Source organism: Myotis myotis, unplaced genomic scaffold (assembly GCF_014108235.1).
Source record: "Myotis myotis isolate mMyoMyo1 unplaced genomic scaffold, mMyoMyo1.p scaffold_m19_p_21, whole genome shotgun sequence".
Classification (NCBI taxonomy): Eukaryota; Metazoa; Chordata; class Mammalia; order Chiroptera; family Vespertilionidae; genus Myotis; species Myotis myotis.
Window position 1 is genome coordinate 9,585,690 of NW_023416326.1, and position 18,668 is coordinate 9,604,357.

An 18,668-nucleotide genomic window follows, 5' to 3' on the forward strand; every position below is an offset into this window, starting at 1 on the left:
AGAATATCGTCTGCTTTCAGTACCAAAGGTCATTCCCTCATTATCAAACTGAAAAGCAGGGACAGGCCCAAAGGATAAAGGCGTATTTTAACTGTTTATATTAGTAATATCTACCTTTCATGAAAAGGGACTCAGTGTCTGCTTTTTACATTGTCCTATGATTTTTTTTCTTCTTTTTCTTACTGATTTAGTAAAATTTAGTGCATTTTTGAAAGATCCTTAAATTTCACTGTGCAAATTACAGTTGTAACCTAGAGAGATGCTAAACAAAGCTTAAGTGCAGTTTTCAAATATCTGTGTTATTTATTAAAGATATATTTGTCAGCAAATTCAGTGTAGAAATCTCTGTGTCTGTCTCAATTTCCTGCAGAAATGCTTATCCAGCAACTTAGGGAGTGAAGATATTTTCCTAATACTTTTAAACATTTATTTGGGGATGATTTGGAATTTATTATGAAAGTGCACACAGAAGTTTCCTTCCATTTCTGGTGTTAGTGATACCTTATGAGGTGTTTGTGGGGGGAGTGACCCTTTTAAGTCTGTCAGCCGGTTAACAAAGCCCATTTCCTCGGGCGCATAAGTAGTGATTTGACCCTTTAAGCCAGTAAGCTGCTACTCACCAGTGCCTTTGCTATTGATTTATGAGAAATATTGTTGTGTTCGATTACACGGTTCTACTTTAAATATATTGGTCGCACTGTAGTAATGTGGAACACGTTTATTTTGTGGGATAAAGAAAGCTTTATTTCAAAGAATCTAAAACTCTTAGTCCGAATTACTTTTCTTCAATGTCCATCTAAACTTTTGGGACGCAGGCTGAAATGTGCTTTTTTCCACCATTTCCATTCAGGCTTGCACCGGGGGCGGGTGCACAGTGAGTGAGCCCAGTGAGGCCCGGACGGAGGATTGCTCACCGGAAGGCGTGCCTGCCCCCAGAGCGCACTCCTATTCACCCCACTCCTTCAACATCTCCTGGACGGAGCCTGAGCATCTGAACGGTAAGTGAACTCTTTTAGCCTGGAGTCAAAAAGATGATTAGCAAAGGTAAATTAATAGTCTAAATGGCAGCGTATATGTGGAGCTTAATTTTTAATGATCATTTTAGCACATAAAATACCTGAGATAGCATCTTGGCCTGTAGTTGCGAGATTGTGGTTTTTAGGCTAACACACAATTTTAGTGGCTCAAAAGTGCTCCCTTTTGATAGTTCCTGTGTACTGCATCTTCTTGTTAGCATGTTCCTGGAGAGGTGAGGAGAACCAGCAAGGATTCCGGAAGAAGGCCCCTGTGACATTGCCATTGTATTTGCAATGACTTACTGTTTTCAACAGTCATTCACTCTTTCTGGGAGAGAGAAGCAGAGAGGCAGAAAGTTCATGCACACATTGTATCTCAAAATGCTTTTGATTCAATAAGTTTATCCTAACAGAGATCACTAGGACCTCCATATTTTTAATATATTCATAAATATTTCATTGTGCTGTTTTTAAACAATGCATACATTAAGTATACATATACATTTACACTTGCCTCAGGTGAAAAAGATTGTATATGTTTCTAAGTGGTACACACATCTTTGAATAATTCAGAGTTGTTAGCCAGTTAAAGTTTACTTGAATAAAATCTTATTATAAAGAGTTTTTGTAATAACTTGGGGTGGAAATTGCTTGATTCATTGATGGACAATGTTTTTATGTTTCACACAGCATAGGGTCATTGTTCCAAACTGCAGAAGCTTATATATAACATCAAATTTTGTTCCTCCTTAAGATAAATATCAAGAAGACTTTAATCTCATAGAAACTGTTTTAAGTAACTCATTACTGAACATTGAAATGGCCTCATTTAGCCTAGACAGAAAGAATGAAAGAAAAAAATTGCAACTTTATTAGTTTGTCTTATGTTTATTATGATATTAATTATTCCCGTCATCTCGTTTTAATTAAACTTTTGGCAAATGCAGTAGATATATTGGAGGTGGTGGAGAGAGTTTTAATACTCAAAGTGAGTGATTATCTTTGCTATTGAAGTTATTCCTGCACTATTACAAATTTTCTAATAAAAATAAATGAATGTCCATTTGATACTTACATTAAACAGTGAAAAATCTTGTCATACTTCATGCTCCACAAAGAAGTCTAGTCCATGGGTGGCAATGGATATATTAATGATTTATTCCAGTTGGAATGTTGTTAAATGCTATGATATGATTTTCCCCTTGAACACTTTCATGTCAGTTGCTAGTTGCAGCTGGCTTTCCGGCTGCACTTGGAATCATAGGTTGAATAGAGAAATTCTTTCTGTGTTTCAGAAAATCTTTATGTACTGTTTTGTGCATTTAAAAGCATTTTTAAAATGTATTCATTGAACAATAAGAATTTGGGGGATTTGGGTGATGTGTGTTAACACTTCTATCATATTCTATGGTCCAGTGTTTCATCTTATCAGAATCTTAAAATGTTTCTTGTGGGAAAATGATTAGATATTTGAAGAGTAATCGTTTCATTACACTATTTTCTTTCTTCTCCTCTCTATTTCTCTCTTTACTTTCCCCCAAATTTACCAGCATTTGCTGTCTACTGTCCATTGCCTCAAGAGGGGTGATCTGATTATTGGAAACATCCCATTGACTTGGTCATCAAAATGGGGGTGACTATTTAATACACCCCTGTATGCCCTATCTCTAGGCTCTAACTTAGGTTGAGACCTCTCCTCTTAGCACCCCATCTGGAGACCTCCACACGGATCTCAGTTACACAATACACTCGGAATATCCAGCGGGTTCTCTGGCTCTCTGTCTGCCCTCTCTCCTGTGTTCCCTCACTCACTGTAAGTGCCACTCACGCACACCAGCCAGGAGCCTGGGTGGCACTCGTGACTTGCTCACCCCGATTTCTCTTGCCACACTCCCCCCAACTGCGTCTTCTCATAAAGGCGCTAGTGTTTATCACCCAGAAGACATCAAGAGCCTCCATATGCCGTGCTAAAATCCAAATTTGTCCATTCAGAGTGTATTTCTGATAACTTACTAGGTGTCATCATTCTGATGACCTACTAGGTATCGTTGTTCTGATGACACCACCTCGAATTTGCCAGAGCCTTCCTCTTGAGGGTGTTAGAGTCTCTGGGGGAGATATCCATGCAAACAAATAATCACAAGGTAAGAGGCACAGGAGATGCCAAAGTGTGAGAGAAGAAGCTTCCTGAGGAGGCCCACGGGGTGTGGCTGTGCCATCCCTCGGGTCCTCATTCAGACGTAGTGGGTCCAGATAGGCACCTGCACTTAGAAGGCCATACTCTGTCACAGGTGCTGCTCGCCTGGGTTGGTATGTTCCAGCCTCCAAAATCTTGACTCTGTTAGTCAGTTAGAGACATAAATAGATTATTTCACCAGGGCTTTATACACATGAAGAGACTCATTGAGAAACAGTAAACCCACTTTCTGTAATAAGTGTGTATATTTTCAAATGCATGCCTATATATGACAAATATATATGGAATGCATGGAAGGTTCCCATGTGAATGCCCAGTTCTTTCCTGTGGAGCAGTTGGTGGCCTCAGCCAGCATGGCTTAGGGAGCACGCCCTCTGCTTTTCGCTACAGGTTCCCATTTAAATGCTCAGCTCCTATCAAGAACGTCCAGTGATAAATCTTACCTAACAATAATGTGGAAAAATCTTTCTGTGACAGCTAAGTGGTGCTCCACTTCATCCTTTGAAAGTTATATGAAATCCCAGTGGCTGAGCCACAGCCCACATGGCCCATCTTTTATTGATGGGCACCTAAGCTTCCATGAATTTGTTATTATAAATAATGCTACTTGCTGTTAATTGCCTTGGTGTGCCAAGAAGAATTGAACCCCCGATTCCTTATCATTTGATTGACACCTAGGGCTTTGCTTTCCTTCGGATAAACCCTGCTTCATTCTCCTCCCTGGCTGCCCACACCTGCAAAAAGGTGGTGCAGGCTCCAGCTCTGTGTCCAACCAGAGCCCTTTGTCCCAGAGTCCCTCTGGCAAAGGTGTTCTTTGCAGGCTGTGATTTGGGGCAGGACCTTTAAAACCTCTGAAAAGAGCTCCTTTTAGATCCGAGGTGGACGAGGGCTCCTCATTTTGTAGGGCCCCGACCCTTCATGTGTGATGCCACTAGCCGTCGATGAAAAGTAGCACAAGGAATGACTGTCTAATCCGTTGGCGACCTGTCTTGTGAGGATTGCAACTGCATAATTAGAATTACGTTTCCAGGGCTTCCAACGTCTCATGAGCCATATTTCCTTCCAGAAGCTTAGGCCTTAGTGTCTGGAAATAAATGTTTTGCTCGCACTTGAAGTCTGCCTAGCTAAAGTCAGCATAATACCTGACGACAGCAAACTTACAGGTCATTAACATTTAGTGACATTCAGTGAATTAAAAACACTAAAATACAGAATAGGAAATTCTTATTCTTTATGAATACTTACAGTTCCTTGTCACTATCCACTGTCTTTACCAGAGAACATTCCCCTAAAACAGTTTCCCTGTTACCTGTGACCCACATGAGGGCAGGGGCCCTATGTCCCTAGTTCACCATTGTAGTCACAGCACTTGGCAGGGTACAAGGTGTCAGTAAATGGGCATTAAGCAGCTGTTGACTGCATTAATGTTCACTGAAGATAGAGACGATAATAAAATGGTAATTGTGTTGATGGGAGAGGCATATACATACGCAATCATACAGTACACACAAATGCACATTTACAGCACGTCTCCTCGTTGTGTAACGGAGGTGGGAGGATCTCGGAGGTGGGGGGAAGGCATCTCCCCCTGGCCTGCTGAAGGCTTTATGTGTGCTCTGGGAGATCCAGGCCCCTGGCGTCACCTGCTCATCAGTACATACTCCAAAGAGAGGCCACGCGTGAGGCCAGGGCTCTTGGTTGCCTCCATGTGAAAGGGTATGTCATTGCCACCATCAGGATTAGGTGATGCGAAGATGGGCCTGGTAAGAGAAGGACAAATAGAGTTGGGCCCCATTAAGTTAGACAAGGGTCCTGGGGTCTCCAGGAAAGAAAGAGCAGTCGAGGAACCCGCAGAAGCATTGCCATAAGCTAGCCTTCTGGGTTGGGCCAGGTTTGTGAGAATGAATTCATGGCTGTGTATCAGGATAGTGGCAGTGATATCAATAAGAACAGAAAAGTTTCAGGAAGTTAATTATTTTTGCAGACTTAAACATAGTACCGTGAGGACAACTAATTCTATTAAAAGAATTAGTTCCTGTCGAAACCGGTTTGGCTCAGTGGATAGAGCGTTGGCCTGCGGACTGAAAGGTCCCAGGTTCGATTCCGGTCAAGGGCATGTACCTGGGTTGCGGGCATATCCCCAGTGGGAGATGTGCAGGAGGCAGCTGATCGATGTTTCTCTCTCATCGATGTTTCTAACTCTCTATCTTTCTCCCTTCCTCTCTGTAAAAAATCAATAAAATATATTAAAAAAAAAAAAAAGAATTAGTTCCTTTTTTGAGTATATATATATTAGTTCAGAGAAGCCAATGGACTATAGGTCTTTTTATACACATCTGATAGATGCTGTCCTGAGGACATTGAGGGTGATAGAGAAGGTAAACACATTTTTATAATATATGAACATGAAGGTGTGCATGTAAATATTAAGTACTCCCCTCATGCAAAGAAAGTATTTGATTTCCTGTTAACACAAATAATAATAGTAATAGCAATAACAATAGCTACCATTTATAGCTATGTGCCAGACACTTAATTCTCGTCAGTAGCCCATAAAATAGGTATTATTTCCATATTCAGATGTGGAGACTCCAGTTTATAAGTATTAACCAATTTAACTATCAAGATAAGACAATGAATTAAGTAGAATTATAATACAAATAGGATGTGAATGACTCAAAAATTCATGGTTTTACTCCCTGTACTTCTGTATACATCAACTTTTCATGGAAATGGTCATAATATAGTATTCCATCTAGTTATGTGAAAATATATTTTTTTAGTTATTGTGACTTGTCCAATGTCGTGTTCTCAGTGCCAATACTTAATATTCCTAAGATCTCTCTTTTGATTTTTCTCCAGTTTTAAAGAAATAACTGAGTATTTTTTAAAGAAACTTTTATTTTGAAATGCATTTATTTTTAAGAAGTCAAAATGTGCTTCTATTGCCTTTCCTGGAAATGCCCCGTTTTAGTGTGAGACGTGGGTAATGGGACTCAGCGACTCACTTAGGAAGCTGCTTGACAGTTTCGAGCCAACCCCGTGTAACGGTTATGAAACACCTCCGCTCCGTTTGTCAGGTAGAATTTCCCCCGCGCACTCTTTTTCCGATTACCCTGGTTCCATTTTTAGGAGAGCACAACAGTAATAAGGCATCATTCCACAATGTGAGAGCTGTTCTCTCTTTTCCCTTTTAATTGAAGGATCAACTATTCACACAGGGACAGATCTGCCACCTTCAATCATCGCCGGAGCTCAGTTGATATTCACATTGCCATGCTGTCCTGGGGAAAAAACAAACAAGTGTGTTTGGAGCAACGCTATTCACTAGGCATGTTATTTTTATGACACACTAAAGTCTTGCTGTTTAATTCTTACAGTAAACAGAATTCCTCAGTTTAAACAGAGATATCTTGTGTTAAATTCACATTGCGTTGTACTTGCCTGGCGTTGCCTTGGTTATGTGTGACAGCCTATTGAGCACCTTAGGAAATGCAATGTGACATAACACGATGAAGAGGCCCACGGATGTGTATCCCAGTGGATGTCCTCGGTGGACAATTATGATTCCACTTCCCTGTGAAAATTAAACACCTTAAAAATTCTACCGTGATGGAAAGAGGAAGGTGATAAACTTGAAACTGCTCACACCAGGTAGCCAATGGGAATTAAGTGTCCATTTTGTGGATTATCCATTAAAGAAACAGAGTTTATGGAACTGGATTAAATAACCCGATCCCCCTTAACACGTAGTGTAATGTTTTCTTTTCTTACCACTATCTTACTGATTATTAGCATAAGAGAATAAGCAAGAAAAAAAAAGACAAAATTACAATACAGTACAGTATAATTAAATTTGCATTAAAAATCTTTATTGTTGAAAGTATTACATATCTCCCCTTTCTCCCCCCATTGACCCCTTTCTAGCCCACCTCCATCCCCTGCCCCAGGCCTTTACACCCTGTTTGTCCCTGGGTTATGCATAGATGCATACAGGTTCTTTGTTTGATCTCCTCCCACCCACCCACCCTCCCCCACCTTCCCTCCCCCACCTTCCTCTGAGGTTCTACAGACTGTTCCATGCTTCTCTGTCTCTCTATCTATTTTGTTCGTCAGTTTGTTCATTAGATACCACATGAGTGAGATCATGTGATACTTACCTTTCTCTGACTGGCTTATTTTGCTTAGCATATGTCTCTACAGGTACATCCATGCTGTAAATTTGCATTTTTTTAAAAAATCTTAGATATTTTCCTTCTGCCTTTCAATCCATTCTCCACTCATCTCCCTTAAGCCTCGTGTCCTAAGCTGATCTTTATTCACAATGTCATTAGGCCTCTTCTCTCACCCTCTCTGGCTTGGTTTGTCCATGGGCAGGGGCAGGGGCAGGGGCAGAAGCAGCAGCAAGAGAGGAGAGGATGAAGGGAGACAGCAGTCTCAGAACTTGCCCCCCACCCTTGCTTTCCTCTGCCTGACTCTGGGCTCCATGGCCACATTCCTCAACCAAAGGCCATAGGTCCTATCCAGTGGACCTTTCCTGTAACTCAGTTCTTTCTCCAGATTCCCGAACCTGTTCTCCACATGGAAGGGTGTTTTCTGGTCTCAGCCAACTGGTCTCCCAGGAGTCCTAGCTGGTCCTAGCTGGGGATGCTTTATTATCATGGATTGCTCTCCCTTTACCCCTCCGATATCTTCATGAATGGTCCCTTCACTAATTATCCCCCATTGTCTATTTAAGGTGCCATGAGTTCCCCACTGATACTCTGATTGATCCCTAAGTCTCAGTTAATCCACACTTAACATGCAGAATTTGGGGGCTGAATGTGGAGATCAATGAGAAAGGCTTTCCTTCATTCCTGAGCGTCCACGGCAAACCAGCAAACAAACAGTTTCTATGCTGCTCCACCTTGTTTTGTCACAGTAGACATTTTAAAAGCAAACAAGGAGAGCCGTGTTCAAAAGTTATAAAGGCAGACGTTTTTAATCAATCTGTGATATTTGAATAATAAATATGAAGTGACTTGTTGTTGCTATCACTGAAAGCGTTCTATTTGTTGTGAAATCTTTATTTGTTCTAATTAATCAAATAAAGATTGATGACATTTTTTCCTTTTGGTGCACTAGTTCCTAATGTCAAGTTCAGAATAAGGACCAGTAGTGTTGTCAAGTTCAGCATTAGGACCATGAGTGTCCCTGCTCTGGGGCAGCTGTGTCTCTCCCATCCATACCAGCTAAACGTCACTCATATGCAGCAGGGACACGTGGGTCTGGCCCTTGGTCCAGGATCCAGCCCTCAGGTGGATCCTCCTTAACCTGAGTGAGTGTTCCAAGGAGCATTCAGCCAACAGTGAGATCCTAGGGAGTCCCAGGGCCATGGGAAAGGCCATCCTCAAGCTGTTAACCCCTTCCTTCTCAGATAAAAGCCAAACCAGAAGGTTGAAAGCAAAAAAAAGAAAAAGAAAAGGAAGTTTACTTATTTCCATAAGGATTGATATTGTCTTATTCTTTCTGTCCCCAAAGCACCAAGCATAGTACCTTTCAGGTAATTGACTTTCAATAAATATATGTGAATCTTTTCATTAGGCTCATCCCAATCGCTTTTAGGGTCAGAACGTATTTGTTTCTTTTTTTGTTTTGTAAATATATATATATATTTATTATTTATTTTTTTTTAGAGAGGAAGGGCGAGAGAGAGAGAGAGGAACACTGATGTGAGAGAGAATCATAGGTTGGCTGCTTCCTGCACACCCCCTACTGGGATGGACCCCAAAAGCCAGTATGGTCCATAGGTCACCACTCAACTATTGAGCCACACCAGCCATGCCATCAGCTCTTTATTTTAATGTGATCGTTAAATAATTTAGAAGAGAAAAGGAGACTGGCCATGGCTAACAGGCGTAGTAGCAGCAGTGGGATGTGATCGCCAAGTTCCACACCTGAATTCCTGTTTGTCTGACCTTGAGAAATAGCTTAGCTCCTCTAAGACTCCATGTGCTCAACTGTATAACAAGGCAAATAGCAGTTTCTATTTCTTGGTGTTGCCACAGTTAATGGAAATAACTCATACAGAGCATATAGCTAATGTCTAACTCAAAGTTTCAGTACATTTTTAATAATAAAGTGTTTTATAATTTCAGAAATACTTACATGGCCTTTCCAGAGTCTGGCATTCTGCTTTTCCCAAAGCTATTCATATATGTCCTGCACTTGAGCCAGAAAAGGAAATTATCTCTTTAGGCTTAATTTTAAAAGTCCACTAGATTATAGTCATTAGTTTTTGTTACTCACCTTGGGAATCTGAGGGCATTGAAAATTGTTGTGTTAATAGATGTTTGAAACTTATTACTAATGCATGTTTTTGGAATTGAATATGAAATGTTTCATATTATACTTCTATTCATATCAAAAAATCTGCTAAGAATAACAAGCTGTGAAATCTGCCTGCGTATATTGATAAGAAATGGAGTGGGCTCTTCGAATGATGTCTCTTGCTGTTCAGGAATTTACCAGAAAGTTTGGCTGTGTGTCCTTAATTTCGGATTTTGTAGTTAATGGTCTTGGCCAGACCAAATCAAAAGAACGACCTGCCGAAACCGGTTTGGCTCAATGGATAGAGCGTCGGCTTGTGGACTGAAAGGTCCCAGGTTCGATTCCGGTCAAGGGCATGTACCTGGGTTGCGGGCACATCCCCAGTAGGAGATGTGCAGGAGGCAGCTGATCGATGTTTCTCTCTCATCGATGTTTCTAACTCTCTATCTCTCTCCCTTCCTCTCTGTAAAAACTCAATAAAATATATTTTAAAAAAATAAATAAATTATAAAAAAAAAAAAAGAACGACCTGGTCTAGTTGCAGGCTCCCTTTTTGAGGGCATATGTGGACACCAGCTCTAAACCATCCCTGTGTCCTGCTTTGGCCTGACTTTGAAACCCAGTGATTGAATGATGACACCCGGACCAAAACGCACAAAACACAGAGAGGCCAACATCACGTGTCTGTTCCATCCTCACGACATGTTTACATGCTTCCTGATTTGAGGATCACTGATTGTGTGGGAACAACAAAATAGGTGACTGTTCTTCTCAGTTGTGAGATAACAGCAGAAAAGATTCGATGGCCATAGATATTGACGTGGGTAAAGATCAGTTTGGGCGTAAAGCTGACAAGACTCGCGATGGAGTTGGTATGTTGGATGAGGTAGAGGAGGATGTAAAAAAAAATATATTTAAAGGGAACACCACTTACCCAGCGTATACTCATTATATAGTTCTGTTCTACGATTGCTCTTTCAGCCCTTCCTACAAATGCTGTCAAATATGTTATCTACAGAATGGGTGTGTGTGGTGTCCGATCTTACCTGCACTGAAATGGGACTCCGGTGTCATCTCCCTCCTCAATTCAAGCGCATCCTAGGTGCTAAAAAAAACCCCACACTTAGTGGTTGAATTAACTGTCACAAATCTCACTTAACTTTATGCTCAGCTCATTGTCATCTGCTCATCTTACACTAAGCCCTGTCTCAGTCACCGTCTGTTGTTTCTTCATCCAGAGTTCCAGATGTCACGGGTATCTGCTTTCTCCGCAGAGCTTGCTAGGGGTTGACTTGCCAGAGTGAGTCAGGGAGACAAATCCAGGAAGTGACTTTCGAAAGACTGTCACTGAGGGAGGATGGAAAAGAACTCAAAAAGGAGACACAAGGAGTGGCAAAGCAGAGCCACTGGGGGATGTTAAGGGTAAGAGCTGGGTGAGGGTCCTGTGTCTCATGCTCCGCAGAGGGCATGACTGTATTAGAGACTTCAGTCTTTGACGTCCATGTGCGCAGTTGGACTCATCACAGAAGTGATCCAATTACATTCATTACCGTCTGAGTGAGAAGACAGATGTGTAGCACTTGCTAGAAAGATTTCCTTCCAAATGGTCCAGATTTTGAAAGTTTGTACTTAAGAGCTGAGATTTAGTTATAATGAAAATGAACTTCTGTAAGACATCTCATTTCCCAATATGTCAGGGAAGTGAGATATTATCCACATAATCCCAGCATAAAAGAAATTCTCTGCCCCCCAATTATGTACGAAAAGGGAAATATTGATTTGGGTACTTTCTGTTTCAGTGTTGAGAAGTAGGTCAAGTAGATTGCATTTCAGGCGTCCTACAAGTTCTTTAAGAGCTTCTGCAACACATTATTTGTACGTAGGGGTGTGTGTGTGTGTGTGTGTGTGTTTCTGTGTATGTATGTATTCAGTGATTGCTTAGCATGGTGCCTGGAACATCATAAGTTCTTGTCCTTATTACAACTGTGATTTGATCCATCTTTTTTCTCTTAAATTTTCAACGAAGTGTTTGGTTTTCTCTTAGGTATTTGTCATTTCTTAGTTTTATTTCATTTGTGCTTTTGTGCGTCTCATGTGAAGTGGCATTAAATCAAATGCTTTCAGGTGAGCATCCTCAGTGGTACCCCGGATGGTCCCCCTAGAATAAAGAGAGCCAATGGGAGTAGCCATGCTCTTGTGGGACCACTGTGGCACGTGATGGTAAAATGAAGACTCTCTTTCCAAAATCTGGAAATGAGGGAAATAGACCTGCTTTCAGAAACATCGATTGTGCAAAGTTACCTTCAAAAAAGGAAAATGGGTCATAAGTAGCTTTATTAAAGTATTAACTCCGTGAAACTTTAAAAAGTGTTCATCCTTTAAGGAAGTATTGATCAAGATCTAATTGACCAAAGAGAAAACGTGCGAGGCCTTTAAGACAGACTTTCTTTAATACGAGGAGCTGGTTACTGACGTGTCCGAGGAACAAAAGGGAAAAGGAAGTAGATGCAGAGCAAACAGGGAGACTGTGGGCTTAGCAATTTGATATTTAAGGGTTTAAAGACTCTTTTACCCTTTGGGAAAAGACAGAGTTCAGACTCGGAAATACCAGATGCTGTGATTCCACAAAATTAGGAGTCACATCAAGTGCTTGTTGCCCGGCCAGTGTGGCTCAGTCCATGGAACAGGAGATCACGGTAGGATTCCTGGTCAGAGCACATGCCAGGTTGTGGGCTCCATCCCCAGGAGAGGCGTGCAGGAGGCGGCCAATCAATGTGTGTCTCTCATCAATGTTTCTCTCTCTCCCTCTCCCTTCCTCTCTATAAAGTCAATTAAAAAATGTTTTTTTAAAAACGAAGTGCTTGCTTTTTCGAAGTCATTGTTTGCTGTTGCCTACTCATCCTACTCAGTGCCAATTATCTTTCCAGGTGTGATCACACGCTACAGGCTATATCTGGATGGACTACTCATTCACAATTCCTCAGAGCTCAGCTGCCATGCTTACGGATTTGCTCCGTGGAGCTTACATTCTTTCAGAGTCCAGGCCTGCACGGCCAGAGGGTGTGCTCTGGGCCCACTGGTGAGTGTGTGGACAGCCTGGGGGTCATTCCATGTCAGGGGACAGGAACAAGGAAAACGTAGGGCTCTCTGCTCAGCTATCCTTTCAAGGAGGATGGGGGTGGGGGGTTTCTTTTTATAAAATGTCACTCTTTTTATAAAAGGAGTTAGTAATTGTCTATATTCAACATAAATGTCAAGAGTGCACATAATGAAGGGCAGAATCATCTGAATGTTATTGAAAATAAAATGTGCAAACATACAATTTTGCCAAATTTAGTATCCTAGTTTAAGTACATTTTTTCTCCCTGATATTGGGCTCTACAACTAAGTAAGTTTAAGTTTAAAAGGCGAAAATAATTGAAAACCTTTAACTGCCACAATATGACAGTACTGCTCCACAATAATTGGGCTAATCAATGAAAAGATTGAGTTTGCCTCATCTGTTAGAATAAAATATTTAAATTTTATGAATGTGATATAGCTTCATGAGAACCGTATTTAAAATTACATTAATATCAGCTTTTCATATCCTCATTTCAGAAATCTACAATACACACCCATATTTCATCAGGAGCTAAAATATTGATGAAATTGTGCTTTTTATTACTGGTGTCATTTTAAAAATCCAGTTAATAGAACGTAATTGTCCTAGCAAGCCATTCTTTAGTTTCCAAACATTACATTTTCATTTTGTGCGTTTTTTCTTGATTAATGAGATTTACCTTCTTTTAAGGGAAATGCTCATTAGTTTTAGATACTTTCTGGCAATCTTGGCTCATGCCCTGTCATTGTAATGCACTCTGTCTTCATTGAAGAGTGTATTGTATAAATATTACCTTGAAAAACAGCGCCACCATTTAAGTTTTGCTTCCTTATTTTTCATTGCGCCTCCCATTTTGTTTCAGCAATTGGTCGCTTTCCAAGCTGCTAATAACGTCATCTATCTGTGGAACTGAGCTGTAGTCTTTATTGCCATTAAGTATTTTATAGCCCAGACCCTCAGACGGTTACTTACTCTTAAAAGCAGGAATGGCAATAGGCCAGCTTTTCTTCTCCATTCAAAAAAATAAAAAAGGAAAAAGAAACAAAAGAACACTTCACAAGAGCTTGAAACTTAGACTTTTTCAAAAATAGAATCTGCCGATTGTGGTCCCGGCTACTGCATGGGCTTCCCCCCACCCTGTCTCTGAATGTTCCCACAGCTTTAACCAAGGGGGACACGGTTATCGATCTGTGTCCTGCGTGTATTGGAGGCGATGTGAGCCTCATGAAATCAAATGCCACAGAGCCCTGATGGGCAAAGGGAAATGGAATTGAACTGTAAAACCCACTCTGCCGCGGCCTCGTTCGTTCCAGACCCAGCCCTGACACCAGGGGGACTTACTCTCTCCCCTCGGAACTCTTCTTTATCCTGCACTCACCGTGCAACGCTCTTCCCAAGTCAGTGATCCATCTCTACTCACTGGGCTTGAACAGCAATGTCTTTATTTAGAACAAGTCAACTAGATGCTGCCAGGAAGTTAAAACCTGTAGTCTTCAATTGATTTCTAAAATATTGTGTACCAATTACAGTATGTAATATGCCCTTAAGAGATTACATATGAGTACTCTGAATAGCCCTAGATATCTATCACAATCATGTAGGATATTATAGATTCAGGTCTTTTAGTTCATGATCTTTTTTTAATGTGTCCATATTGACTTAAGAAATGTATGAATCAGTCTTAAAAGTCAGACTTTCTTATGATCAAATTACCAAATTACAATATGACATTCAACAGAATTCAGGCAAATGTAATGATGCGCATATACATACACACACACACACACACACCACTTACAGGAATTCTTTATATGAAGCTGGATGTTATAACATCTTATTGAAATACAAGTTTATAATTTATATTTTTTAATGTTTTTATGGCAGAGTTCAAAGAATAAATAGTGAGTCAAATTTTTGGTTCACCTAACAATGTTTCTTAATGATAATTCTTGGTTCTTAGAAAACCTGCCTATTTATTTTTCATCTGTTATATATTTAATATTTTTTCATGCATGTGGGGAAATACTATTCAGTGTTTTCTATGACAGATATGTTCTACAGTCTCAAATGTGGTATGGTTCACCCTCAAAATTTGCAAATTGCTCATATAAAAAAATACGTTTAAAAGGACAAATTTGAAAAATACAATATTTAAAAAATAAAAGTACATACACAAATTCCATACTCTTACCATTTTAATATTGTATTAGCTAAATAAGTTATTTTTCCCTTACCCTGACCAAGTTCAGTACCTCTTATTTGTGGTTCAGAAGGACTTGCTCTTGTAGCCATTTGGGGGTGGGGGGGGAGATTGCTTTATCACTTGTTTAGTTCTTCTCCATGTACACAATGTATTTTGCTTTTAAGGAAATCCCAATATGAAAAACAATTTGCAATGTGTTTGATCCTAATTTTAACATGCTAATATGTATCATCATATTAAATCTCGTAATTGGGCCTTTATAAAAGTATGAAATAATGAAAAACAAAAACAAAAAATGCAACGGAGGACTTTTAAATTGCTTTCCTTACTTTCAGTTATATTGTTGAATTATATTAAAGAGAAACCATTCACACTTGGTGTCTCTATAAAAAAAATACAATTAATTTGTGCCTGGGAGGACCATTTGCTTTGGCTTATTTTCCCCCATTTAGCCCATGTTAGATACCGCTGCCGTTGGAGTCTGAGATTGGGAATTTTATTAGTGTGTCTGGCCTTAGAACATTCATTGGATTCAGTTCCCCGGGGACCCTCTTAAGGACCGAGTCTGAAACTATAGGTCATTGCTGTGTCAGATAGTTAAAAACCTGGCTTGTTTTCCTGGCGTTGGCATGCTTGTACAGATAAACACCCAGACACACATGGACACAGGCATTTTCACATTCATTTTTTTTACATGAATGTGTATGTAAGACACCACATTTTAATTATAATATATATTAGAGTCGGGAGAATTCTACATGGGAAATCAGCCCACTTATTACTGCTGTGATGCCCCATGCCTCCTTGGGAAGCATACTGCTTCTACTAAGCTTCCAGTTCCTCAGCTATTACAAAAGGAAAATGGTGCCTACTTGTAAAGGGTTGCTGTGAAAATTTAAATAAAATTTATACAGGGTTTCTGCTATTTGGTAAGAGTTTCATCAAGAATGAAAAGATGATGAAAATGCATGTTTTCATTGACCATTTGTGCTCATTTTTTTTTTGTCTGTGTCATGGGAGGTTTCCATGTAAAATCCAAGTTAACCTTCCAGAATTCCTTTTCTTTGACATTTTTTTAAGGCAAGTTAGATAATCAAAAAAAATTTTTAAAAATGTCAAGACTGAGTTGGTGCAAAATAGTATAATTGTCAAATTTAATGTAGAGCCAAATCTGGAGTATTTATCCAGATATTTAAGGAAATGTTAAAAATATATTTACTTTGAATTAACCAGACATTTGAGGGTAATAATATAATTATCCGAAATTGCTCTTAATTCTTCAACTGCTTTAGGCTCATTTTACTTGGAACTCTTTAAAATCATTTCTTTGCAACAGTTTCAACCAAATACATAGACATAATGAAACCATTTGCATTGTTATGAAATATTAAAATGATGAATTGATATTTTTTTCAGCCAAGCTTCTTGGTCATTTTTGTGTACATAGCTATTAGACTGAAAAAAAAAGAGCAGGAGTTATAGATCTAGAGAACTCTATAGCCTTTCTCAGATGAAAGTAAGACATGTTGTAACCTCATAATTATTAAAAATTAACACTGTCTTTTTCACATTTATTTTCATCATTGGGACAGTATATGCCCCCTTAGAAATGGAGGTTTCATAATTGAGAATATTTGCCTGCCTGAGGATTTCATGTTTGATCAACTTCTTGTAAGGCATGGGCCTACACTTTAAAAATAAGGTCAAAATTATCAACATATTCAAAAAATCTTTTAAAAAACAAAAACAAAACAATAGACATTTATTTTCTCTCAGTTCTGGAAGCTAGAAGCCCATGATCAAGGTTCTCACTGATTCATTAAAAGACCAACATTTATGAGTGATACTTATGATTTGTGGTTGTTAACCAATTTAAAGCCAGTTATTCAGAAATGCTAAAATACTCAAAACCCCTTTCTACGTTCTTACATCTTTCTCTCCCTCTGGTCACTTAGTCATTTTATTTATTTAGTTTTTAAAATCTTTCTGGGCCTTGCAGTTAGGGATTCTGTTGTAGTTCAGTGTCCTTATATTCAAACAATTCATCTTTTACTCTTCAGAGGTTCATTACCACTATTAATGACATTTTTAGCTGTTTTTGTGATTATACCTTAGGGCTGGAGTCACTCAGGTACATTTATTTTTTGGTGTTTGGCATGATGCCATCTTCATGTAGAGAGAGAGAGAGAGAAACAACTTGTTGTAGCCTTTGACCAAGCCCAGAAGTCAGGAAGTCAATGGAAACAGATCTTATGCATTTCTTCTCCTTTGCAATAACATGAACGTTGTTGGTAAGCAGTCCTGACAATAGACTGTGGCTGTGCACAGCCACGGGCCTCAGCACGGTGGGATTTGATCCACGTATCCCAGAAATCACAAACAACGGCCTTGGTGAGGCGCTCACACTGTCAGCGTGAACAGCAGGAGGAAGAAAACACGAGGCAGGCTTTGATCCTGCTGACACAATGAGGTATTCATACAAGATGCTACTGTCAAAATCGCTTCCTTCACAGCCCAAAGAGAGTCTTTGAAGATGCAGGCTTAAAGGGAAGCATGTACTTATTTTATTTGCAAACAAAAATAAATCTCTCTATGCTCACAGGTAGAAAATCGAACTCTCGAAGCTTCCCCTGCAGGGACAGTAAGTGTCCTGGTGAGGACAGAGGGGTCCCGGCGAGCCTGCCTGAGGTGGGAAGGGCCGTCTCACCCGAATGGACGCCTGACATACACAGTCCTTCTCACCGGGATGTTCTATGCAGATCAAGGTAACTTGCTTGGAGTTTTGAAGCATTCATAGCTGGAGAACACAATGCATTTTCTTTTGAAATCTTTCTTCTTAACCACAGATTTGAATATTTTGATCTTCCCTTAAAGTAACCTATAACAGTGCGCTAACGCGGCAGTCAAAGTGTGGCCCCAGAGCAGTGGCAAGAGCTCCAGCTGATGGTTCATATCCAGGTGCCTCCTCCAAAAAAAAAAAAAGAGCTCCATCTGATAGGCTGTGGGAAGGGCGAATTCTCACGCCTCACACTTGCTCTCCTGAATTGGCAACTGCACAGGTGGGCCCAGCCTTCTGGGGTAATAACACCCTCCCTCCCTCCCCCCAGGCACGCTCATGTGCACTCAGCTTTGAGGAAGACTGATCTCTTGTACATTCTTTATTCTTTTCCCCTTGCTTGGTAAATGGTGAAGACCTAAAACATCATTCATGCAGAGTAGAGCTTTAATTTTATAGTCTGTTTTAAACTGGGCTTCAGGTGTGTGTGTGTGACCATTTTAACACTTGTAAGCTAAGCTGGCAGTGCTGGTGTGTGTTCCAGTAAACTAACTGGGCGTATATTAAACCAGTGGTCGCCAGCCTTTCTGACCTCACGGACCACCGGTTGGCGACCGCTGTATTAATCAACATAGGAATCCTTGAAAGTTTTATTAAAAACTATCGAATTCATTATAGGTGTGGTTGGGTGTGGTTAGGTGTGATGCTTATTTTAGGCAACCCCTGCCATAGGAAAATGCAGGTATAGATTTCACTAGCAATAATTTTGATTAAGCATTTACTTTTAAGAAGTGGCCGTATTATTTTTAAAGGCAAGGTCTTCAATGTTTCTTTTAAAATTAGTGGCAAATGTGCAAAGATGTAGACATAGTCACACTTGCTATTAACAATAAAATGCTGTCCCTTAGACTTGAGAGGGTTCCTTTGTTTCTGAATTACCCACAAGCATTCGTAGGGCTTAATAACATCCTCAAAGGGTGAAACCAGGTCAAGAGAAACCCAGATGTTTTCGAATTTGAGGGGAGCGTTCATATTTGAGTACCACCTTGGCCAGCAAATGAACA

At 40.0% G+C, this 18,668-nt stretch overlaps 1 protein-coding gene across 1 annotated transcript in view; it reads left to right on the forward strand.

Moving 5' to 3' along the window:
- Window positions 1-18,668, forward strand: part of USH2A (usherin) — a 396,481-nt gene that overhangs the window by 211,068 nt on the left and 166,745 nt on the right. Inside the window, exons 34-36 of the mRNA XM_036354768.1 lie at window positions 851-998; window positions 12,450-12,601; window positions 17,431-17,593. Coding sequence (XP_036210661.1) covers window positions 851-998; window positions 12,450-12,601; window positions 17,431-17,593 — 463 coding nt within the window. The remainder of the gene's footprint in view (window positions 1-850; window positions 999-12,449; window positions 12,602-17,430; window positions 17,594-18,668) is intronic.